Source organism: Anguilla rostrata, chromosome 6 (genome assembly GCF_018555375.3).
Source record: "Anguilla rostrata isolate EN2019 chromosome 6, ASM1855537v3, whole genome shotgun sequence".
Taxonomy (NCBI): Eukaryota; Metazoa; Chordata; class Actinopteri; order Anguilliformes; family Anguillidae; genus Anguilla; species Anguilla rostrata.
The window spans coordinates 10,904,555-10,929,841 of record NC_057938.1 but is presented as its reverse complement, the minus strand read 5'-3'; the positions used below and the strand labels follow the sequence as shown (position 1 = coordinate 10,929,841).

The 25,287-nt window shown below is 52.1% G+C and overlaps 1 protein-coding gene across 1 annotated transcript in view; it reads right to left on the bottom strand.

Annotated features, from left to right (window-relative positions):
* Positions 1–271: 271 nt before the first annotated feature.
* Positions 272–25,287, bottom strand: part of LOC135257938 (neurogenic locus notch homolog protein 2-like) — a 49,736-nt gene continuing 24,720 nt past the window's right edge. Inside the window, 25 exon segments of the mRNA XM_064341157.1 lie at positions 272–4,537; positions 4,630–4,727; positions 5,350–5,497; positions 5,811–6,166; positions 6,509–6,665; positions 6,766–6,856; positions 7,484–7,685; positions 7,784–7,926; positions 8,245–8,610; positions 9,068–9,432; positions 11,861–11,973; positions 12,390–12,641; positions 12,983–13,115; positions 13,819–14,003; positions 14,386–14,539; positions 15,688–15,892; positions 16,501–16,735; positions 17,016–17,141; positions 18,005–18,124; positions 19,611–19,724; positions 20,009–20,154; positions 20,855–21,047; positions 21,433–21,543; positions 22,323–22,556; positions 24,695–24,808. Of these exon segments, the coding sequence (XP_064197227.1) occupies positions 3,233–4,537; positions 4,630–4,727; positions 5,350–5,497; positions 5,811–6,166; positions 6,509–6,665; positions 6,766–6,856; positions 7,484–7,685; positions 7,784–7,926; positions 8,245–8,610; positions 9,068–9,432; positions 11,861–11,973; positions 12,390–12,641; positions 12,983–13,115; positions 13,819–14,003; positions 14,386–14,539; positions 15,688–15,892; positions 16,501–16,735; positions 17,016–17,141; positions 18,005–18,124; positions 19,611–19,724; positions 20,009–20,154; positions 20,855–21,047; positions 21,433–21,543; positions 22,323–22,556; positions 24,695–24,808 (5,666 nt within the window). The 3' untranslated portion in view covers positions 272–3,232.

Genomic DNA, 25,287 nt, shown 5'->3' with positions numbered 1-25,287 from the left:
CAAACTGCAATGCAGTCCTACAGTTATCAATGTATTTAAAGCACGTGTCAATTTTTGGTTTGTTTTTAAGTTTTTAAAATCTGGTTATATTTTGTCAGACCTTTTGCTTATAACAACAGTAATATAGCCTACTTTTTGTAAACAGGTTGAAAGTACAAGCATATAAAAATAAACCTGCATGATGAAAGATTTCAAAACTGACCATCATAAGTGTAGGCTACTGATGCAACAATTATTCCGGCAGTCCCAAGAAACTGAAGTTACACACATATCACATTTGGATAATCTTTTATTAGCCAACAACGACACGGGAAGGCCATAGAACAATTCAAATATCTGCTAATCAAAAACTTCCATGCTTCATTGAGCGTTCCGCAACAAGATCCTCCAAACCATGACGCAAACTGGACGGATTGCTATCCAGTACTTTCCATAACGGACTGTCCGCGTCTAAAGTAATGCTGCAATTCTGACGGCTCTCATGCCATTTTAGGCACACTTAATTACATGGACACGTGTAGGGGAGAGCCGGGCCAAACGTAACGAGGGGCAAAATGTAGGCTAAGACTTTTAAGGTGGATGCAGCTTGAACGACATATTTCTGGTTAAACGCGCAGAATTACCTTCTCTTTGCGTCCAACGAACGGCGGAAGATTTCCATAGCTTAAATATTTCGGGCGATATTTCCAAAAGTCTGTGTGGTCAGTGGACTATTGATTAACCAATTGATTGGATTTGTTCAACTCAGACCTGATCTTCGTATATATATTCATCTTGACTAACTTTAGGCTACATGTTGACATGTGACATCGACTGATACAGCTGTTTGGATCGAAAAAACGGGACGGGAACCCGAAAATAACGTAGGCTAGGCCTACAGTCTTGGGAACGATATAGGTAGGCCATGAAAAACATAAATGATTTTTTTTTAATGATTAAAGACTGTTTGTATCATATAACATGGAATTTTATTGAATTACCTTACTTTGTGTTAAGCTATTCAAACTGTAAGGTGTAACCCCGGCGAGTTTTTAGCCCACCTACGGGGTTAAATGTAACATTTCACTCCTGATACTGTACTTTCGGTCAGACTGCTAGTGAACGGTATGTTCCATAAATTACATTGTGGTGGGTAATCATAGCCAAGGGATGTAGGTTGTGTGCATTAAAAAATGATTAATCTATTTCTTGTAAGTATTTGCAGAACTGAGCCAAATACGACAACCGTTATTTCCCTGCAATTCCCAAGAAATTCACCGAACTCGTCGCTGAACTCGGCACAATCAGAGCGCTCAAGTAGGCTAGTCGCAGCCTTAGGCGTCATAGCCCACAGCTGGCCTATATTACTTCCTGCTCAGTTTACTTTCCGTTGTACACGCTTTTCAAGAGATGAAATCTCAGCAGGAAGCTGGCACAAATGGTTACTCTCATATTTAGATTATATTAAAAAAAACACAACATGTTCAGACCTGGTTTTATATTTAAAAAAAGCAGTTAAGACTTGAGCACAAAAATGTAGCAAATGTGATAAAATACAATATAAAGCATGCTGCAGTTTACAGAAATGTAAAGCACAGACACCGAACCAGTCACACTGATGAAATATGTAACAAAAAGCAATGCTGTCCCACTTAAAGAAAAAAAGTGACAACAATATTAATGGTGGTGATTAACCTCTACCAAGACTATACATTTACAGATCTTATCTGTGATAAACAGTGCCATATTCAGAAAAAAATCATGGTTGCTCATCGTACCATATATATAGGAGCTACCCCCTCTTCCAAATTTGTGAGGGTTACTTTTTTGGTTCGAAAAGAACCCTGAAACAAAACACAAAAGCACAAAAACATTCACTGAATAGGCACCTGTATTAAGGGCCTTCTCTGAAAAAAAAAAAAAAATCCATACATGACAATATTAACACACATACACTTTTTTGTTTATTTTTACTGAAAACGTACAATACTTTCATCGAAAACCCAGGAAAAGGGTTTGATTGGCACATAAAATAAAATGCAAACTATGTACTCTGGACAAGGGTGGCTGATCATTTTTGGCATATCAAACCACACTTTCCCTTGAGTTTCTCTTTCAGACGACTACTCTAGGTGCACTTTAATGTAACACTGACATCTGGACAATTTTTATAGCATTTATTGGCCCCCAGCTCTCAAGCAAAAATGGCCATCGTACAAACCTGGAAATGCATGATTGCAGAAGTATTCCTGTAGGATGTAGTGCACATATTGAAAGGTTCCATCAGAAGAGCTGACAGTGCTTTAAACATTTTTCAGAATGGCACAAAAAGTTTGTGGTGACTGATGGAATCTGTGGGAGGGGAGGCAGGGGTAATTCTGATCTGAAGTGGAGGATGAGTTGTTCGGTGTATTACTTGAGTCTCCATCTTTGACATTTTGGGACCATTGTAGACCATCAGAACACCAAGGCCCAACATGCTCTGGTTCACTGGCTTAAACAGAGCAAGCTGCAATGTTTCAGGTGACCCATGGGGTTAACCACAATTAACCTTTGAATCGTGACAAGGGAAGTAGGTATGTGCTTCTGTAAGTCACCTGTGTGTAACACGTAATCCACAAACGCCAGCTTCCTAAACCATACCAGTCACCAGCACTCCACAAGTAACAAAAACTGAAATAAGTTTTTTGGCTTCATCATGAGAACAGCTTTCCCCAAAAACAGGCCTGAGCCACAACAGAACAAATACTGAAGAGTCAATATTACAAGCATATTCCCCTGACCGAGTGACAGAAAAGGAAACAAGTTGGAGAAAGGAGCCACCCAGAATGGGTACCGCTGGGAGCCGTCTAGCCTGCTCGGTCCGGTGTCCATTCTGTCCATGTCTCTCCGCTCCTTTTTAGGTTCCTCAAAGGACATGACCCTCCTTACTTTTTAGACACACAATATAAAAACATGTTCCGACAAGCCCCAACCCCATCTATAGAGAAAATTTGCAAAAAATATATAAAAAGCTGAGAAACCAACCAGCGGACTTAGTGATTTATGGTTTGATATATGTATACATAGCATATATTTTTTGGAGCCATGCATGGGGGTAATATTTAGCGTGACGGTGATCTGTATTTGTGCTGAATGTGAAGAGTGGGCGGGAGGGAGTTCTGTTCGTGCCCTGGGCGGGGGGGGGGGCAGGGGATAGTGTGGGCCGGGTGTAGTTGGAGCGAGGGACGGGGGGAGGCCGGGCGGAATGTCTCTAGGCGTACGCCTGCATGCCACCGTGCAGGCTCTGCGCCTTCTGCTCCTCCAGCGGGGCCTGCTGCTCGGGGAGGTGCGTGCGTCGGGCGGGGGCCGGGGCGCGGACGTTCCCCAGGGGGGTGGGGCTGGTGGTGACGTCAGACCAGTCTGAGTTGGAGTGGGGGGAGGACGAAGACCAGGGGTCGGGGGACTCCGGGGAGGGGGTGAGGTAAGGGTTCTCGCCGGGCGGGTGCGGCGGGTGGCCGGGGGTGGCGCCCTCCGACCCGGCCGGGGTGTAGCTGTGCTGGGAGGGAGGGGTGGGGTACTTATCCACGGGGCTCTGCTGGTAGGCAGGGAGCTGGCGGCACTGGGCGTCGGCCGGCCTGTGGGCGTGGGGGAGGGAGTGGGCGTGCAGGTAGGGATGGGGGTGGGACAGGGAGTGGGAGAGGCCCATTTTGGGCGGCGGGTACATCAGGCCCTGGGGGCGGAGCGAGTGGGAAGGGCCCTGGTCCTGCGTGGGCGGAGCCATCATCTGGAAGGTGACGACGGGGGGGAGCTGCTCATGGCTCATGGGGCCGGGGGGGCAGGGCTGGCGCCTCTGCTGAAGCCCGGGGTGCAGCATGCCCAGCTGGTGCGGCAGGAGCCCGAACCCCCGGCCCATGTAGCTGTGCTGGGGGAGCTCCGCCCAGCCCTGCTGCTGCTGCTGCTGCTGCTGCTGCCCCAGCATGTGATTGACAGGTGGTAGGAGTGGCCCCCGGGCAGGCTGGTTGCCTACCATTGAGGGCGAGGTGGCCGTGTTGGCACCACCGGTGCCGACACCCTCTCCCCCGTTTGCATGGGGAGACTCCAGGGAGTCGACGGGAGACAGCGTGACCGAACTCTCCGACAGCCCCCCGCCCTTGGTGGCCTTGTCGTCGACTCCCCCCTCGCCATCACCCCCGGCGACCGGCCCCTCCCCTCCGGCAGGCTTCTTCCTCCGCCTGGCCTTCATGTCCTTCAGCTCCCTCGCGGCCCCGCCCCCCGCTTTGGCGCCCCCGCGCCTGCTCTTCTTCCCCTGGGGGTGGGACCCCGGGAAGGCCCCGCCTCCGCCGCACGCCAGGGCGGGGTGCCCGGAGGCCCCGCCCAGGTGCCCGGCGTGCGGGCTGTGGATCAGGTTGTACTGGTCCAGGAGGCGCACGATGTCGTGGTGCATGCGCTCCAGCGCCGAGTCGCGCGGCAGCCGGTCCATGTGGTCCGTGATGTCACGGTTGGCGAAGTGGTCCAGCAGGATCTGCGCCGCCTTGAAGCTGCCCTCCCGGGCGGCCAGGAACAGGGGCGTCTCCTCCTGGGGAAACGGGAGGCCCGGCGTGAGACAGAAAGACCCGGAGCAAATGGAAGGGAGGAAAAGACAGGGGGAGGCTGAGAGGACGCACGCACCTTGTTGTCCTGCATGTCCCTGTTGGCTCCGTTCTTAAGCAGCACCAGGGTTGCCTCTATGTTGTTGACGGCCGCTGCCCAGTGCAGGGCTGACTTGCCTGGGGCAGAGAGGGGAGAAGCGGGGCATCAGCCTGGAGGTCTGTCTCAGGCCAAACTCCACTGAAAGCCTGGAGGTCTGTCATAGGCCAAACTCTACTGAAAGGCTGGAGGTCTGTCTCAGGCCAAACTCTACTGAAAGGCTGGAGGTCTGTCACAGGCCAAACTCTACTGAAAGGCTGGAGGTCTGTCATAGGCCAAACTCTACTGAAAGGCTGGAGGTCTGTCATAGGCCAAACTCTACTGAAAGGCTGGAGGTCTGTCATAGGCCAAACTCTACTGAAAGGCTGGAGGTCTGTCATAGGCCAAACTCTACTGAAAGGCTGGAGGTCTGTCATAGGCCAAACTCTACTGAAAGGCTGGAGGTCTGTCACAGGCCAAACTCAGTGCCTCAGTGTTAGGTCTGTACAGTGGTCCACAGCTCTGATGTCAGGCTGGCAGGCTGTCTAGCCAACTCTACTGCAAGGCTGGAGGCCGGGATCTCTAGTGCCATCACGTCAGTGCCGTCAGGTTCAGGGGTCTACGTGGCGGGCGACGAGAGCGTGTATGTCGGGCGGGCAGATGGCACCAGCTCTCCAGTCCTGCACGGGCGAGGTGGGCGTGTCAGTGATGAGAGGCGGTTACGAGGCGTCCAGTCTGAGTGCACGGGCCGCAGGGCTGTAGTCTGAGGGAGAGGGCGGAGAGAGGGGCGTGTCAGTCTGAGGGGGCGGAGAGAGGGGGGCTCGGGGTAACAGTCCCTCAGGGGGGAGGAGGAGGGCGTGTCAGTGGGCCACTGGGGGGAGGGGAGAGGGCGTGTCAGTCTGAAAGGGGGAGGAGAGAGGGGCGTGACAGTCTGAAGGGGGAGGAGAGAGGGGCGTGACAGTCTGTAAGGGGGGGAGAGAGGGGCGTGGAGTCTGGGGGGAGGAGAGAGGGGCGTGACAGTCTGAAGGGGGAGGAGAGAGGGGTGTGTGAGTCTCAGGGGAGGAAACAGGAGCGCATCAGTCCGGGGGGGAGGAGGGAGGGGTGTGTCAGTCTGAAGGGGGATGGGAGAAGGGGCGTGTCTGTTTGAGGAGGGAGGAGACAGGGGCGTGTCAGTATGGGGGTTGAGTGACAGCAGCTCTCGGGAGGACTGCTTTTACCTGAAAGACTCCCTGGGCGTCGGCCGCCACGGCGGCGTGCAGGGGGGTGCGGCCCATGTTGTCGTGCGCGTTGGCGTCGGCGCCGGCGTCCAGCAGCCTCTTGGCGGCGTCGGCGCGGGAGTAGCGGGCGGCCAGGTGCAGGGCCGTCTCTCCTGTGCGGTCCGTCTGGGCCACGAGCGACGCCCCCCCGGTGATCAGGTCGGTGATGACGGAGGGCCCCGGCTCCTCCCCCCCGCTGTCCTCCTCCTCCTCTCCCAGCAGGCCACAGCACTCCTGGGCCCCGCCCCCCCTCAGCGAGGCCAGCATCAGGGGTGTAAATCCGTCTGAGACACACAGACAGTGCCCTGCTAAACACCCTGTAGCTAGCTAGCCAGGCCCTGTAACACTCTCTGGTTCACATATTCAGAAACACATGCACTCTCACACACACACACGCACGCACACACACACGCACACGCACACGCACACGCACACACACACACACACACATCACACGCACACACATGGACACACACGCATCACACACACACACACACACGCACCACACGCAGACACGCACCACACAACACACACCACACACACACGCATGCAACCACACCCACACGAACACACACACACACACACACACACGCACGCAGACACACACACACACAGTTTCCCGGTACCTGGCCCCTTGGCGTCGATGTCCAGGCAGTCGGAGTCAAGCTGGGACTGGGGCGGGGTCAGGGGGATGTCGGCCGCTTTGCGGTGCTGCAGGGTCCACTCCCTCCGGTCCACCTCTCCTCCGTCCACGCCCGCGGGCAGCAGGGGGTTGTCCTCCATCTGCAGCAGGGGGAGGGGAGGGGACAGACAGTGAGCCGCTGAGACGCGGGCGTGCGGGGCGGTGGAAATCCAGTGGAGACGCAAACAGCTGTGGGCTCGCCTTCATTTTCTTGGGCTGGCAGCTCTCCTCGGGCCAGTGCTGGCTCTGGCTGCAGTCCACCATCCCTCCATCCTTCGACTTCACAACGCTCCTGAGGGAAGTGGAGCAGGGACGGAGTTTCGGTTACTTTGTGCCAGGCGGGACATTGGTGTGCCAGGGCATAATGAAGCGCTGTGCCAGAGCTAAGTGCTGTGTAGAATTAAACGATACGGCTTGAGAGGCCGTGCTGTATCGTGAACGCAGTCACGGCTGCAGGGGTGTTGCTAAGCACAATGCAAAGGCTGCGTTCACAAGCCAGCACAGCTTCTCCTGCCATGTTCCTTTCATAAAACGGGCACAGCGTAAAGAAATTAACTGATGACACAACATTATTATGTTTGATTAACTATCGCTGTATCGGATTTACAGTCATTATAGAACTCCTTAGAATCCAGAATCAAAACAACTCTTTTTGTAACTGAGGGTCTCACTCAATGTCTGACATTAGAATAGACTGATTAGAATTTGTAGTATTCATTTTCAGTGTGGAACATTAAAGGCCAGACTTTCAGACAGTTTGTTTAAGGTGTTAGCTCCAGTACCATCAATGTTTCCATTGGTAAAGAGGTTTGCATGTACAAAAAACCCTTTTCATATACTAAAACTGTTAGCAGGTCTTTAATTTGGTAGCAGTGTATCCGTTATTCTGGGTCTGGGTCTTAGTCTTGGAGAAACTCACTTCAAGGCAAAGTCATCCTGGCCCAGGGGCTCACTGCGTTTGCGGTCCCGGAGGAAGAATCCCTCGGGCAGCCACAGGGGGGCGCTCTTGCGCTTGCGTTTGACGGCCAGCACGCCCAGCAGCAGAAAGAGCAGTAGCATGACGACCACGACGGCGCCAATAACGTACATCAGGAACGATGGCTTCTCCTCCCCAGGAATGCCTGAAGGGGGGGGGGGGGGGGGCTACGGTTAGCTTTTCCACATTCTGCACACATTCTGTTCACCATGAGGGCTAATGGAACCTGGGGGGGGCACTCACTTGTGACAGAGACCAGGGGGTAGGACAGCGGGGTTTTGATGTGCTGGGCAGCGATGTAGGAGGCCGCCTGTTCGGTGCTGGAGAAGCACTCCTTACCAGCCTGCGCACACTGCCGGTTGTCAATCTCCAGGTACACTTTGGACCTGCCGCGGGGTGGGGGAGGGGCACACGAGAAGCTTCGTCATTCGTTAAACGCTAAATTACTTCAATTCAAATGTATAATTAAATACAGTGTAAATGGTATATAAAAAATTGTGTAAGTCGCTCTGGATAAGAGCATCTGCTAAAAGGCCTTTTTTAAATTTTTTATTCAAAATGCAAAAATGGATAAAAATTCGATTTTCAAATCGACGGTTTCCTTAACGCCCTCGATCGAGGTCGCGTGAAAACGGTGTCCAAAGACGATGATGACGGAAGGAAAGGGGAGAGCGAGAGAAGAGAAATCCGGGCAGGGCTCTTACCCGATCACCTCCTCCCCCTGCTCCCGTTTTCCCCTCTGCTGGAGCGGCGCGGCCCCTGCGCCCTGGCCCCGCCTGGGCCCCTCCCGCCGCCCCGGCCCCTCCCCCGGCCCCTCGGGGCCGTAGTAGGGCACGATGGTCTTGCAGCGCAGGTTGGTGCGCAGCAGCACGCTCAGCGAGCGCAGGAAGGCCTGCAGGTCCTTGCGCAGCTCGTCCGGCTGCAGCCGCACCACCAGCACCAGCTCGCCGTCCGCCACGCGCTCCGCCTCCCCGGCGGCGCAGTCCAGCCCGTCCCAGCCACACTCCTCCGTGTTGCAGCTGCGGTCGCAGTGACCGTTGCCGTAGTGGTCGGCGCAGTAGTCATTGTACCTGAGGGGGAGGAGTCGGGGAAGGGGAGGAGCTGAGAGGAGGGCGACAGTTTCGACCCCGCCCCCGACGGCAATTTACGTCAGGGGCGTCGCACTTGACGCGTGGAGGCCCGCAGCGTTGCTAGGGTTTCGGGGGTTTCCCTAACGTTCAACAGGGACATCTGATGATGCTAGCGTTCCCGCTACGCAAATTTCAATGGGGGCGACATAGCTCAGGAGGTAAGACCGATTGTCTGGCAGTCGGAGGGTGTCGAAGTGTCCTTGAGCAAGTCACCTAACCCCTAACTGCTCTGGCGAATGAGAGGCATCTATTGTAAAGCGCTTTGGATAAAAGCGCTATATAAATGCAGTCCATTTACCATTTACCATTCAATGGGGCAAGCTCCCCACAGCGATTTGTGATTTACCCAAGTGAAATACGCCTTTAACAACCACCGGGCCGTGATTCCTCCGCGTACCTGCAGGGGATGCTGGCGGTCTGGCACTCGAAGCTGTCGAAGAGGCAGCCGGGGCTGTCGCACTGGCGGTCGCAGCGGCCGTTGCGGAAGAGCTCCCAGCAGGGCACGGGGGCGGAGCAGCGGGCCCAGGGGTCGAGGCGGTGCAGGGAGCAGTCGCCGCCGTCCCACTCACACTCGCGCCGGTTGCACTGCGCGTCGCACACGCCGTCCCCCGACCGCGCGGCGCACTCCGGGTCCGAGCAGGCCGACGACGACGCCAGCTCGCACCGCTTGCCCGAGAAGGGGGCGGGGCACCGGCAGGTGTAGTGGGCGGGGCCGCGGGGGTCCGGCAGGCAGGTGCCGCCGTTCTGGCAGAGCAGGTAGCCCTGAGAGGAGAGAGGAGGGCTTCAGCACTTCATACAGCACACACTCACTGATCATCAGGACTCAGACACACACACACACACACACACACACACACACACACACACACACACACTCACTGATCATCAGGACTCAGACACACACACACACACACACACACACACACACACACACACACACTCACTGATCATCAGGACTCAGACACACACACACACACACACACACACACTCACTGATCATCAGGACTCACACACACACACACACACACACACACACACTCACTGATCATCAGGACTCAGACACACACACACACACACACACACACACACACACACACACACTCACTGACAGTCATCAGGACTCAGACACACACACACACACACACTCACTGACAGTCATCAGGACTCAGACACACACACACACACACACTCACTGATCATCAGGACTCAGACACACACACACACACACACACACACACACACACACTCACTGATCATCAGGACTCAGACACACACACACACACACACACACACTGACAGTCAGGACTCAGACACACACACACACACACACACACTCACTGACATCATCAGGACTCAGACACACACACACACACACACACACACACACACACTCACTGACAGTCATCAGGACTCACACACACACACACACACACACACACTCACTGACAGTCATCAGGACACACACACACACACACACACACACTCACTGATCATCAGGACTCAGACACACACACACACACACACACACACACTCACACACACACACACTCACTGACGGTCACCAGGACTCAGACACACACACACACATCACACACACACTCACTGACAGTCATCAGGACTCAGACCACACACACACACACACACACACACTCACTGACAGTCATCAGGACTCAGACACACACACACACACACACTCATTTACAGTCATCAGGACTCAGACACCACACACACACACACCATACAGTCACAGGACTCAGACACACACACAACACACACTCATACAGTCATCAGGACTCAGACCACACACACACACACACACACAACACACACACTCACTGACAGTCATCAGGACTCAGACACACACCACACACACACACACACTCACTGACAGTCATCAGGACTCAGACACACACACACACACACTCACTGACAGTCATCAGGACTCAGACACACACACACACACACACACACTCACTGACAGTCATCAGGACTACACACACACACACACACACACACTCACTGACAGTCATCAGGACTCAGACACACACCACACACACACACACACACACACTCACTGACAGTCATCAGGACTCAGACACACACACACACACTCACTGACAGTCATCAGGACTCAGACACACACACACACACACACACACTCACTGACAGTCATCAGGACTCAGACACACACACACACACACACACTCATTTACAGTCATCAGGACTCAGACACACACACACACACACACACTCACTGACAGTCATCAGGACTCAGACACACACACACACACACACACACACACACACATCATTTACAGTCATCAGGACTCAGACACACACACACACACACACACACACACACATCATTTACAGTCATCAGGACTCAGACACACACACACACACACACTCATTTACAGTCATCAGGACTCAGACACACACACACACACACACTCATTTACAGTCATCAGGACTCAGACACACACACACACACACATATACACACGCACATGCGCGCGCACACACACACACACACACACATACATACATCAGAACATATGAAGCTGTGTATATTACCCAGGCTTTGTTTCAGTATACACTGGGTAGGTCATTTATGTAAGCATATAGATACTGGGATGCAAGCTGTAGAAATGGATGTAAAGCCTAGTTATATAGTGCAGATGGTTATTTCAAGGCATCCATTGGCAAAGTCTTCAGACATTTAGCATTTTAGCACAGAAGCAATGTGGAAATTTCTATACAAAGAAAAGCAACTCTTAGCCACTTCCTAGTCCTAGCTCTTCTTAAAGGTAACAATGGGGGAAAGCAGAGGGGGACACATAAGGCGTTTTATTGGTGTTCTTTTTCACTAGGGCGCAGTTACGTTCAGTACAGTATTTGAGCATCCTCGTGTATGAGAGTTTTCCACAGTAGCCTGTGGCACACTGCATACACAGTGTGGCACTGTGTAGAGTCCCTACCTGAGATTTGCTTCCTCACCACTTCCATAGGCAGCATGAGGACAAGACCAAGAGTTAGGAGTGAGACGCGTTTTTAGGGGAAAGAACTGGCAGTTACACAGGGAACCCCAACAGCGTTAGGGCACAGAGTTCTGAGGGGGGGGGTGTACCCCAGAACACCCAATGTTAATGCTCAATGTTACTGGAACGCACGTCACTGAGCTATGACTCACCGGCTTGCAGTCGCAGCTGTAGCCGTGCGCCGAGCTGCTGTTCACCGAGCACACGCCCCCATTGTGACACGGGCTGGAGCGACACAGGTCCAGCATGAGCTCGCAGTGCCGTCCTGAAACGCAGAGGAAAACAGGGGGGGGGGTGCACAGAGGGAGGGGGCAGACAGGGGTAAAGAAAGAGGAGGGGAGAGAGGAGAGCGAGATGGAGAAAAGGTTTGAGAACAGGAAGTGTGTCTGAAGGCAAGCTTCCTGTGACCTCACGCCAGACAAGAACAACCGGGGCACACAGACTCAGCATGCCTCTGAACCTGATGCACCGCGTGCCGTCCGGCGAGCTCAGGTGTGCCGTGAGAAATATCCTCATCCCATTTCAAAAGCTCGAATGAATTTAAACAACCCCTGTTCACAATGAGCACGTACTGTATCAAAGTCCATTTCTGTGTGCGCGTATGTAAATCTGTATGTACACACTTAACGTGTGTGAAACAGCGTGTGCACATTACGCCCGCGCGAACGCGTGTGCGCTTACCTATGTAACCTAGGCGACAGCGGCACTCGTAGTTGTTGGGCAGCTGCACGCAGTCCAGGGTGCCGGGGGCGTGGCAGGGTGCGGACAGGCACTCGTTGATGTCGCCCTCGCAGTACTGGCCCGTGAACCCGGGCGGGCAGACGCAGGTGAAGCGGCCCAGGCCGTCCACACACCGCCCGCCGTGCAGACAGCGCGGGCCCTCGGGGGCCACAGCCGGGTCGCACTCGTCAACGTCCACCTCACACCGCAGACCTGCGCGGGCCAGAGGGGACGGTCAGAACCCTGCTGCCGGGAAACCCAAACACACGCACACGAGACAACCAAGCACACAAACGCGTGCGCACACACACGCACACGAGAGCGCACACACACACACACACGCACAGACACACACACACGCACGCACAGACACACACAGACACACAAGCACACGAGAGCGTACACACACACACGCACACGCACACACAGACACACAAGCACACGAGAGCGTACACACACACACGCACACGCACACACACACAAGCACACGAGAGCGTACACACACACACACACACACACGCACACGCACACGCACACGCCTGTGCGCAGCCCACCTTGTGTCCCTGGAGGACAGGTGCAGTAGAAGCGGTTGGCCAGGTTGAAGCAGGTGCCCCCGTGCAGGCAGGGGTGGGACTGGCACTCATCCACATCGTACTGGCAGTTCACCCCCTGGTACCCATCTTTACACTGAGAGAGAGAGAGAGAGAGAGAGTGTGAGTGAGTACGAGAGAGAGAGAGAGAGAGGGGTCTGATTCACCCCCTGGTACCCATCTTTACACTGAGAGAGAGTATGAGCGAGAGAGATTGAGTGAGTGCGAAAGAGAGAGAGAGAGGAGTCTGATTCTCACCCTGGTACCCATCTTTACACTTAGAGAGAGAGAGAGAGAGAGTGTGAGTGAGTACGAGAGAGAGAGAGAGAGAGGGGTCTGATTCTCCGCCTGGTACCCATCTTTACACTGAGAGAGAGTATGAGCGAGAGAGAGAGAGTGCGAGAGAGAGAGAGAGAGAGGAGTCTGATTCTCACCCTGGTACCCATCTTTACACCGAGAGAGAGAGAGAGAGAGTGTGAGTCAGTACGAGAGAGAGAGAGTGTGAGTCAGTACGAGAGAGAGAGAGAGGAGTCTGATTCTCCGCCTGGTACCCATCTTTACACTGAGAGAGAGTATGAGCGAGAGAGAGAGAGAGAGAGAGAGAGAGAGAGAGGGGTCTGATTCACCCCCTGGTACCCATCTTTACACCGAGAGAGAGTATGAGCGAGAGAGATTGAGTGAGTGCGAGAGAGAGAGAGAGGAGTCTGATTCTCAGCCTGGTACCCATCTGTACACTGAGAGACAGCGACACTCAGATGTGCTTCAGTGCGAGTAATGTACTTTAACGGGGGTGTGTGTACCTGGCACTCGTACATCCCCAGGTAGTCCACACAGGTGCCGCCGTTCTTGCAGGGGTTGGACTGGCACTCGTCCACCTCCACCTGGCAGTAGCTGCCGGTGTAGCCGGGCTGGCACTCGCAGCGGTGAGTGCGCCCCTCGTCCTGGCAGCGCCCGCCGTGCTGGCACACCCTGTCCACCGGTACACCTGCCAGGGAGCCGAGCATCACCACACAGGCATAGGGACGCATGTCGAGTACCAGTACTGTGGATTTCTGTGTGTGTGTGCGTGTTTGTGTAAGGTCATGTGTATGGGTTTCCTTGCGCATGTGTAAATCATGTGTACCGGTTTCTGTATGTGCGTGCGTGTGTGTGCGCGTGTGTAAGGTCATGTGTATGGGATTCCTGTGTGTGTGTGTGTGTGTGTGCGCGCGTGTGTGTGTAAGGTCATGTGTATGGGATTCCTGTGTGTGTGTGTGTGTGTGTGTGTGTGTGTGAGACTCGCAGGGTTATCAGCCGGAGAGGGGTGTGCTCTCTGTTAGTTTTGTGTCCTTATACGCCGCCGCTCCCAGGCGTAGCCTTTAGCTCACCCTTGCTGCTAGCTATGGCCTGGCAGGACACATTGGGGATGTCGCAGTACAGCCCAGTCCAGCCCACAGCACACTGGCACTCCCTGGATCCCCCATTGTGTACACAGGTCCCACTGTTCAGACAGGGATTCTGACTGCACAGGTTAAGAGGGTGCTGCAGAGAGAGAGAGAGAAAATGACATATTATTAGCCATTACAGTTATTGTTATCATAAGTAATATTAACTATTAGAAACGATTTATTCTCTCTGTTATTAGTATTCATGTTATTGATAATGTAATCATTTAACTTACAGCATTTGCACATGGCCAGTAGAAGCAGATTTTTAAGGAGATTGGAGATTACTGCAGATAATAAATCTGCTTCCTTTATTGGAGAAGCAGATATACTGCTGAAAGCAAGAGAACAGGAGCGCATGAAACAGCAAGTGAGAGAGTGAGGTAGAGTGTGTGAGGGAAAGTGAGAGGAAGCGATATAGAGTGAGTAACAGAGTGAAAGAGTGAGAGAGAGTGTGGGAGATTAGCTTGAGAGTGAGGTAGAGTGTGTGAGAGGTAGTATGTATGTGTGTGAGAGAAAGTGAGAGAAAATGAAAGTGAGAGGTAGCATATGTGAGTGAGAGAGAGAGAGATGTAGTGTGAGAGTAGTGTGTGTGACTGATTGAGAGTAGGGTGTGACTGAGTGAGAGAAAGTGAGATAAAAGAGTGAGCAGGGGGGGTGTAGAGGGCGTTAGAGACGGGCAGTACCTGGCAGTGTTCCCCAGTGTACTCCGCGGGGCAGGAGCAGTGGGGGGGGGGGTGTAGAGGGCATTAGAGACGGGCAGTACCTGGCAGTTCTCCCCGGTGTACTCCGCGGGGCAGGAGCAGTGGGGGGGCGGGGGGGGTGTAGAGGGCATTAGAGACGGGCAGTACCTGGCAGTTCTCCCGGTGTACTCCGCGGGGCAGGAGCAGTGGGGGGGCGGGGGGGGGTGTAGAGGGCATTAGCGACGGGCAGTACCTGGCAGTTCTCCCCGGTGTACTCCGCGGGGCAGGAGCAGTGGGGGGGGGGGGTGTAGAGGGCATTAGGACGGGCAGTACCTGGCAGTGTTCCCAGTGTACTCGCGGGCAGAGCAGTGGGGGGGTGTAGCATTACGACGGCAGTACCTGCGTTCCCCGGTGTACTCGCGGGCAGGAGCAGTGGGGGGGGTAGGGGGTGTAGAGGGCATTGCGACGGGCAGTACCTGGCAGTTTCCCCGTGTACTCCGCGGGGCAGGAGCAGTGGGGGGGGCGGGTAGGGGGTGTAGAGGGCATTGGCGACGGGCAGTACCTGGCAGTTCTCCCCGGTGTACTCCGCGGGGCAGGAGCAGCGGTAGGAGTCCAGGCCGTCGGTGCAGACGCCCCCGTTCATGCAGGGCTGCAGCTGATCGCACTCGTTGATCTCGTGCTGGCAGTACTTCCCGGTGAAGCCGAGCCTGCAGCGGCAGGTGTAGCTCTTTATCCCGTCCACGCAGGTGCCGTTGTTCAGGCAGGAGCTGACCGGGACAGAGGGACCATTTCAAAGCTCATAATTACGTGCTGTCATCATTTTTTAAAATACGAAGCACCTCATGGACCTGGTTAGCAGCTCACTCACTCGACTCACTCACTCACGTTTAGCAGGCTGAGGATTCGCCATTAGGGGGAGCTATTTGCACTCTAGAAGCCAGAATAGGTGACACTTTCAAGTATTTCTGGTGTGTCAGCTTGTGCGGCATGTTGCCCATCATGCAAACCACTCTTTATTCTTTTAGTACTTAAGCTAGCTTGTGCAGATGACCACAGGCAAAGCACTGGGGTTGCTACGTAAGACTGTCGCTTTGCATCACTGATACAGTGTGCCCTGTGTGTTTATTATCTGTTCACCTAACTTGCCCATGCATCTCCCTTCTAATTTCTAAATTAATCCATGAATCATTAATAACACATTTTTACCGCAATTACATTATAATACCGAAAAAATACTGAACATAATTTTTGTTCTTACTGTCGACCGATTCATCGGTACGCTTTGGCAGTACTCATAGCAGTGACGCCTTATTGAACTGAACTGCACTGAATCTGTGAAGAGGAGCACCCCCTGGTGGCGGCTCTGCGGCGGTACCTCTCGGTGCACTCCGGGACGTTGCGTTCGCAGCGGACGCCGTCGAAGCCCGACTTGCACTGGCACACGAAGCTGTTGACGAAGTCCTGGCACTGGCCCCCGTTCCGGCAGGGCCGGCTCGCGCACTCGTCCACCTCCGTCTCGCAGCGAGTCCCCTCGAACCCGGGCCGGCAGGCGCACACGAACCCCGCCACGCGGTCCACGCAGCTGCCTCCGTTCAGGCAGAGGTCTGACGAAAGGGGGGCGGGGGGTTAGAGCAGTGTGTGTGTGTGTGCGTGTGTGTATGTGTGTGTGTGTGTGTGTGTGTGTGTGTGTATGTGTGTGTGTGCGTGTGTGTGTGGGGGTGCGTGTGTGTGTGCATGTGTGTGTGGGGGTGCGTGTGTGTGTGTATGTGTGTATGCATGTGTGTGTGTGTTTTGTGGTGATGTGATGGTTGTGATGCGTTGTTGGTGTGCTGTTAGTGATGAGGGTGAACTCACTGGGTAGTGCACATTGTCAGTGCAAGCATTGGTCTCAGCAGTGTGACCTGGAGTACCAGGGTGCACGTCATCACTGGTAGCCACCATTTCTGTTGAAGCAGCGCGCCTCATTCTGGCAGGGACTGGTACTGCACTCATCTACATCCTGAGCACACCGTGGACCTGCACAAAGCCACACACACATTGAGTACAAACACAGGCATGCAAACACAAAGCCACACACACACACATTGAGTACAAACGCAGGCATGCAAACACAAAGCCACACACACACACATTCAGTACAAACGCAGGCATGCAAACACAAAGCCACACACACACATTGAGTACAAACATAGGCATACAAACACAAAGCCACACACACACACACACACACACACACACACACACGTGAGTACAAACGCAGGCATACAAACACAAAGCCACACACACACACGTTCAGTACAAACACAGGCATACAAACACATTACATTACATTACATTACAGGCATTTGGCAGACGCTCTTATCCAGAGCGACGTACAACAAAGTGTATAACCATAACCAGGAACAAGTATGACGAAAACCCTAGAGAGAAGTACCGGTCCAAGTACAGGGAACAACCGCATAGTTCAACTTGGACCCTGATGGTTAAACTGATTAACACTAACAACGAGAACGGCAATAACGCAATCTATGGAAAAATAAATAAAAATACAATTAGTCGTTAAGACAGGCGCATCAACTAAGTCACCTATGAAACAGCTGCCTAGTTACAACCCTAAGTTTAGTCATTTACAGGGGGGAAGGGAGGGATGGGGAGAGGTGCAGCCTGAAGAGGTGGGTCTTCAGTCGTCGTTTGAAATGGGTCACAGTCTCAGCTGTTCTGACCTCCACAGGGAGGTCATTCCACCATCGTGGGGCCAGAACAGACAGGAGACGTGCCACAAACACAAACACAAAGCCACACACACACACAGTATAAAAACAGGCATACAGACACAAAGCCACACAGGATAACGTTTTCACGCTCGGACAGAAGCTGACCTTGCCATCCCGTGGCACACTGGCAGCTGTAAGAGGAGTAGTCAGGAGAGGGGTGACACGTGCCTCCATGTTCACACGGATGTGTAGCGCAGGGGACCAGCTGCTCCTCACAGTGTGTCCCTACAGAGGCGCACACACACACACACACACACACACACACGCACGCGCACACACACACAAACACACACACGCACGCACGCACGCACGCACGCACACATGCACACACACACACATGCAAGTACCACAGCATTAGTACAACTGCATGAGCGCACTGTCCTTTGACCAGTGTAGGACAGTGATACATGTGTAAGTGAGGGTATCCTTGCATTGTCACCTGTGTAGTGCATGGTGTAATTACATGGTCACCTGTGTAGGGCAGGGTGTAATTACATGGTCACCTGTGTAGTGCATGGTGTAATTACATGGTTACCTGTGTAGGGCATGGTGTAATTACATGGTCACCTGTGTAGGGCATGGTGTAATTACATGGTTACCTGTGTAGGGCAGGGTGTAGTTACATGGTTACCTGTGTAGGCCAGGGTGTAATTACATGGTCACCTGTGTAGGGCATGGTGTAATTACATGGTTACCTGTGTAGGGCAGGGTGTAATTACATGGTTACCTGTGTAGGCCAGGGTGTAGTTACATGGTTACCTGTGTAGGCCAGGGTGTAGTTACATGGTTACCTGTGTAGGGCAGGGTGTAATTACATGGTTACCTGTGTAGGCCAGGGTGTAGTTACATGGTTACCTGTGTAGGCCAGGGTGTAGTTACATGGTTACCTGTGTAGGGCAGGGTGTAGTTACATGGTTATCTATGTGGAGCAGGGTGTAGTTGCATGGTTACCTGTGTAGGGCAGGGTGTAGTTACATGGTTACCTGTGTAGGGCATGGTGTAATTACATGGTTACCTGTGTAAGGCAGGGTGTAGTTACATGGTTATCTATGTGGAGCAGGGTGTAGTTGCATGGTTACCTGTGTAGGGCAGGGTGTAGTTACATGGTTACCTGTGTAGGGCAGGGTGTAGTTACATGGTTATCTATGTGGAGCAGGGTGTAGTTGCATGGTTACCTGTGTAGGGCAGGGTGTAGTTACATGGTTACCTGTGTAGGGCAGGGTGTAGTTACATGGTTATCTATGTGGAGCAGGGTGTAGTTACATGGTTACCTGTGTAGAGCAGGGTGTATTTACATGGTTACCTGTGTAGGGCAGGGTGTAGTTACATGGTTACCTGTGTAGGGCAGGGTGTAATTACATGGTCACCTGTGTAGGGCAGGGTGTAGTTACATGGTTACTTGTGTAGGGCAGGGTGTAGTTACATGGTTACCTGTGTAGGGCAGGGTGTAGTTACATGGTTACCTGTGTAGGGCAGGGTGTAGTTACATGGTTACTTGTGTAGGGCAGAGTGTAGTTACATGGTTACCTGTGTAGGGCAGGGTGTAGTTACATGGTTACTTGTGTAGGGCAGGGTGTAGTTACATGGTTACCTGTGTAGGGCAGGGTGTAGTTACATGGTTACCTGTGTAGGGCAGGGTGTAGTTACATGGTTATCTATGTGGAGCGGGGTGTAGTTACATGGTTACCTGTGTACAGCAGGGTGTAGTTACCTTTGTAGGGCAGGGTGCAGTTGCAGCTGTAGCCGTTGACTCTGTCCACGCAGGCTCCTTGGTTTAGACAGGGGTTGGATTTGCACTCGTCGATGTTGATCTCACAGTTCTCTCCTGAGGTGGAAACAGGCTTTTACTCGGCAAAAAAGAGCAGAACGTCACACCACATTTAAGCAGTCACACGTAACCGCAGCGACTGTAACAGAATGCATTTTGGCATGCAAGCCATGCGTACAGCTGCATCTTTCACTGGGGTAATCCAAGTCAGGCTTGCTCAAGGGTACAACGTCAGCACCCCAGCAGGGAATCGAACCCCCCAACCTCCGAATGACAAGCGCAGTTCCCTAACCGTTACTCTACGCTGCAGGCACCCGGGTGAGTGCCAGAGGGACTCCTACCTGCAAATCCTGGGGTGCACATGCAGACGTAGCCGTCGGTGCGATCCTGGCACTGGCCGCCGTGCTGGCAGGGGTCGGACCGGCACTCGTCCTGCTCCAGGTCGCAGTGCTGTCCCTTCCAGCCCGGGCTGCAGTCGCAGCGGTACCTGAGAGAGCCAAGAGCAGCCCCACTGGAGGAAAACCAACGCTTACACACACAGCGCCAAAACCTCCTCAGCTTACACGCCGAAATAACACGCAGCCAGGTCATCTGTTAGAACGCTGCTTTCAAACGTTCCAGACATTCATAACATTCCTTCCACATTGCTAAAACCCTTGCCTGAAATCCGACAAGCCACAAAAAGGCTAATTCTCACGCGGTAAAGTGTCAAGTCCTGTGTCGGTGAACCGAGAGGCGAGAACTCCACAGGTTTTGGTATTAAAAGCAGCGTGTTAAAGGGACAATCTACATTCCAAGGTCACATTCTGAAGTTTCCGATGCACTCCGGATAAGAGCATCTAAGAAATGCCATTAATGCAATGTAATAATTTTTTTTTTTTTTTTGAGCCATTTCTGACAGTGTCTGTTCAGTGTCTGCAACCTGAGATTGCTGAGGTCAAGGAAACAAAGTACTGGTGCAATTTAAAAACTATTATTTCATCATGTTCCTACAGCCTCTGGAAACATAATGTTGCTGTACTAGTTACTCGAGTTCATCGCGCACATAAAAACAGTTTGGACCAATCGAAAGACACAACGCTAAAACCGAAATCACGTTTAAAATAAAACGCTGCAAAGCGAAGTGTCCCTCCGGCAGTAACGAAGCCGAAAGAGCGGGCCCAAAGCCGCACAGGGGAGAGGCGTACCCGTCCCGCTCCTCCACACACGCCCCGTGCGCGCAGGGCCCGGGGGCGCACGGGTCCGCCCCGGAGTGGCACAGGGGCTCGTGGGTGCCGGGCGGGCACACGCAGCGGAACCCGTTGAGCCCGTCCTGGCACACGGCCCCGTTGAGGCAGGGGTTGGAGTTGCACTCGTTGATCTCCACGTTGCACCTCTCGCCTGGAGGCAGGGAAAGGATGAGGTAATGAGATCCCCGTGAGTGTGTGTGTGTGTGTTCAGCTGCATGTGCTAAATGTGTGTGTGTGTGTGTGTGTGTATGTGTGTGTGTGTGTGTCAGTATGTGTGTGTCTGTCAGTGTATAGGGATGCTAGGGCTCAAGTAAAGGTGTGTGTGTGTGTGTGTATTCGTGTGTGTGTCAGTATGTGTGTGTCTGTCAGTGTATAGGGATGCTAGGGCTCAAGTAAAGGTGTGTGTGTGTGTGTGTCAGTATGTGTGTGTCTGTCAGTGTATAGGGATTCTAGGGCTCAAGTAAAGGTGTGTGTGTGACACTAGGGCTCAGGTAAAGGTGTGTGTGTGACACTAGGCTCAGTGGAGAGTGTGTTACCTGTGTATCCTGGCTCGCACACACAGGTGTACTTGTTGATACCGTCCTGACACACACCATACTCGCATGGGCTGCTGGCACAGTCATCAGAGTTTATCTCACAGTTCACACCTGGAAAAAACCACACACACACACACACAAGGCAGAAACACAAGATCAGAACAAGCCAGTGTGTTGTGACAGTTAATCTAAGCTGAGTACACTTTCCCTTCACACTCACAGTGCACATCCGGCACACAGGAGTTGTACTTATTGCAATGCATTGTGAGGGCAGTATTACATGTGATTGGTTCAATCAGGTGCCCAATCAGATAGGGGTAGGTGAGGGGAAAGTATTAATTTCTCTCGTTTTGTCATTTTTGCTTATTAATTTGCATTTCAGCAATGTCCCTTCGCTAACCAAATGAAATAATGGGTTGTTGCCCAAGCGTAATATATTTATGTCTTAAATGGGAGATCAGGCTCGCACTTCCTACTGCAAATGATGCCACCTCCTCCTTGACCCCACCTGATAGAGACAATCACATGTACTGAGACCCTCAGAACGCATTCCAATAAACAAAAGTCCTACCGGCACACATCCACACCTTCCAGCTGAGTACTGCGACCCACCAACTGTCCACCAGAGGGCAGTGCCAGAGCAGTGGAGATGGCACACGCCGCCAAGGGCTTGGTTTGGCTTCCGGTTTTCGAATTTAAGAACTTTCGAATTTATCGTGGGGCTTCTTTAAAATAGCTTTCCAGAGTCATCCCATTTTACTGATGCCTCTGGTCCAAAATCAGTTTTCACAGCTTTACAGTCACACTAGCCTCCTCCCCAGAACCCCTGCCTCCGGGTACCCTCCCGAAATGCCACCCCTCGCGCCTCCCTGTCCCCCGCCACTGCTCACCTGAGGTGCCGGGCAGGCATTCGCACCGGTACTGGCCGCCCATGTCCACGCAGCGGGCGCGGTTCTGGCAGGGGCCGCTGTCGCACTTCCGGGCCACGTGCTCGCACTTGGGCCCGGTGTAGCCCGGGTGGCAGCGGCAGGTGTAGGTGGCGATGCCGTCCTCGCACACGCCGTGGTGGCACGGCTCCGGGTCGCAGTCGTTCACGTTCTCCTCGCACCGCGTCCCTGTGAATCCTGCCGGGGGGGGTCAGAGTTCAGGGGGAATGAAGCTTTCGGACATCGGACCATCGTGCGACAGAGAGCACGGGGGAGCACACGTTGCGCAAGGTTGTAACGGTAATTTAGTGCGCTCGGTCTGAATAGGAGTTAGATTTAATATAACGGGTTTTATACATTATAGCCACGTTTCCACCACAGGAACTTTCCCCAGGAACTTTCCCCAGGAACTAGGAACCTTTTGAGGAACTCAGTGCGTTTCCATCGCAGGAACAACGTTCTAAATTAAGTTCTGGGGACTTTATTTTACCCCCAAAAAAGTCCCTGCTCGGGGGGTAGTACTTTCCAAAAGTACCGGAACTTTTGGGGTGGGGCGCAAGCGCTGAATATTTCTGATTGGTCGACTACTCACAGTATTTTATTTCAACCGCCATTTCTGCAGCTGCAAACCGATTTATTTTCATAATAATAACTTGAATTCAAACTTGTATGTTATGCGGCGCAGTAGCCTACTTTTGGTTATAGCCAGCCAATGTCTTGGAACAGATGAGAAATTAAGATTGAGGATTATAACATGTGTGCTCTTCTGTTCTTTTCTTGCTTCAGTATTCGTTTTATAAAATGTTAAGCATTCGTGCTGGGACAGCATATTACGTACCAAAACATTCACATGGTTTAATTTGGTTGCTGAACATTTTCTTCCGGATTTTCTTTGTTAGCCCATTATAATTGACTCAAAACGTTTGATGCAGTTATGTGAGGTATGCGGTAGTTCTACATAATTTACGTTGCTGATACAGTAAAAGCAAACTGGAAATCACCTTCCGCACTTTTTGTCAGGGTGAAATAACAGGTTAATTCTAGTAATCGTCCCTTTTGCTTTTTCAGACTGACATAATTTTACTCTGCGATTCTTCAATTCCACAAAAAGACCAGGAAGACTATGGACTAATTTATGGTGCATGGTTTGCATCTGGAGGGCACACTTCGCTGCTCCGCTAGCAGTAACTTTGAAGGAAAGCAAACGGTGGCTGTACCACTGCAATATTAATTTAAATTTTCAAAAGTCCGAGTTTTCATTCTATTTATTCTTGTCATTTTGCGATTAGCCTACATGGAATTGACGAGTCGAAGTAATCAATTCACCAGCAAATTGTTTACGACGTGTGCATGTTTTCTGCTGTTGTTGCCAGTTATTTATGGAATGTGAATGCATTCTGTCGCCTCGGATGTCAAGACATGAAAGTGAATGCTCGCATACAAACATAATTAATGTGTTTGAGAGGATATATGAAACAGTTACAATCTGACTATTGGCCTGTTATATCCTATTTGTTGCATAACAACGGTCCAAGTCGAACTACCAACGAGAATTTTGCTTGACAACGGTAAAATATGCCCAAACGGCCGCGGAAGAATATTTCAATTTCAGGTGATTAAGTCGATAAAAATCAATAAATACCAAAGTAACCATATATAGTCATTGTCAAGTGGAATAAACCCCTCCGGGCTGTCCCGGTTATTAGAAAATAATGTAGGCTATTTCGGTGGTAGTATGGGGTTACAGAAGAAATCATACGACAGATAGACCGACGACGACGTCGCTTTTTCATACGTCAGTGGGCTAATTTGCCTAATCTTCGCGGGTCTTTAGACCGCGGCGGAAACGCAGACAACCATTGGCTGAAGGAACCTTTTAGTTCCTTGAAAAGTAGTTCCTGGGACTAAAAGTTCAGGATACTTTGGGTGGAAACGCGGCTTATGTAAGTGTGCTCAGTCTGAATAAGAGTGAGGGGTTGGAGCAGTAATAACAGGTTTTACATTGTGTTCGTGTGATAGGGTTGCATTAGCGATGCTATGGTAGAGACACAATGGGTTGGGTTAACAATGACAGGTTTTTTTTTTTTTTTTTTTTTTACACAGGATGTTAGCATGACAGGGTTTAAAAAAGGTTATACAGGATGTTACAATACAAAATTGAGCAAGTGTTTTTCTTGGTTTTATTACATTTAATCGTCAATGTGATTTCCTGGTGCCACCTGTGTACAGTAAATTCTTGGAAACGGTGGAGGATTAACTGTAAGTGTTATGAAGTGTGAAGTAAGAAGATGACTGAGAGTTTCCAGAGCGAGCTGCAGACTGCACGCTGGTCTCACCTTCTGCACATTCACACTCGTATTTGGAGGGAAGGTCCACACACCGAGCTCCGTTGTGGCAGGGCGTGCTGGCGCACTCATCGATGTCCACCTCACACATCTTCCCTCCAAAACCTTAGGGTAAGAGACAACGCTCAGCTGCAAAACACAGACACACGTGCATGCGCACAGACACGCTCGCACACACATACACACACGCGCGCACACACACACACACACTCACACAGACAAACACGCACATGCACACAGATACAGACAAACATACAGAAGCGCACACATATACACATTTAAATACACATGCACAAGCGCGCACACACGCAAGCACACACATACATGCACACACGCAAACACACACATGCTCGCACACACACACACGTACACAAGCGCTCGCTCACACACACATGCACACACACACAGAAGCGCATACACATACGTACACACACACACACACACACACAGAAGCGCACACACATACGTACACACACACACACACAAGCGCACACACATATGCACGCACACACACACACACACACACACACAGAAGCGCACATACATACGCACACACCACACACACACACACACACACGCACACA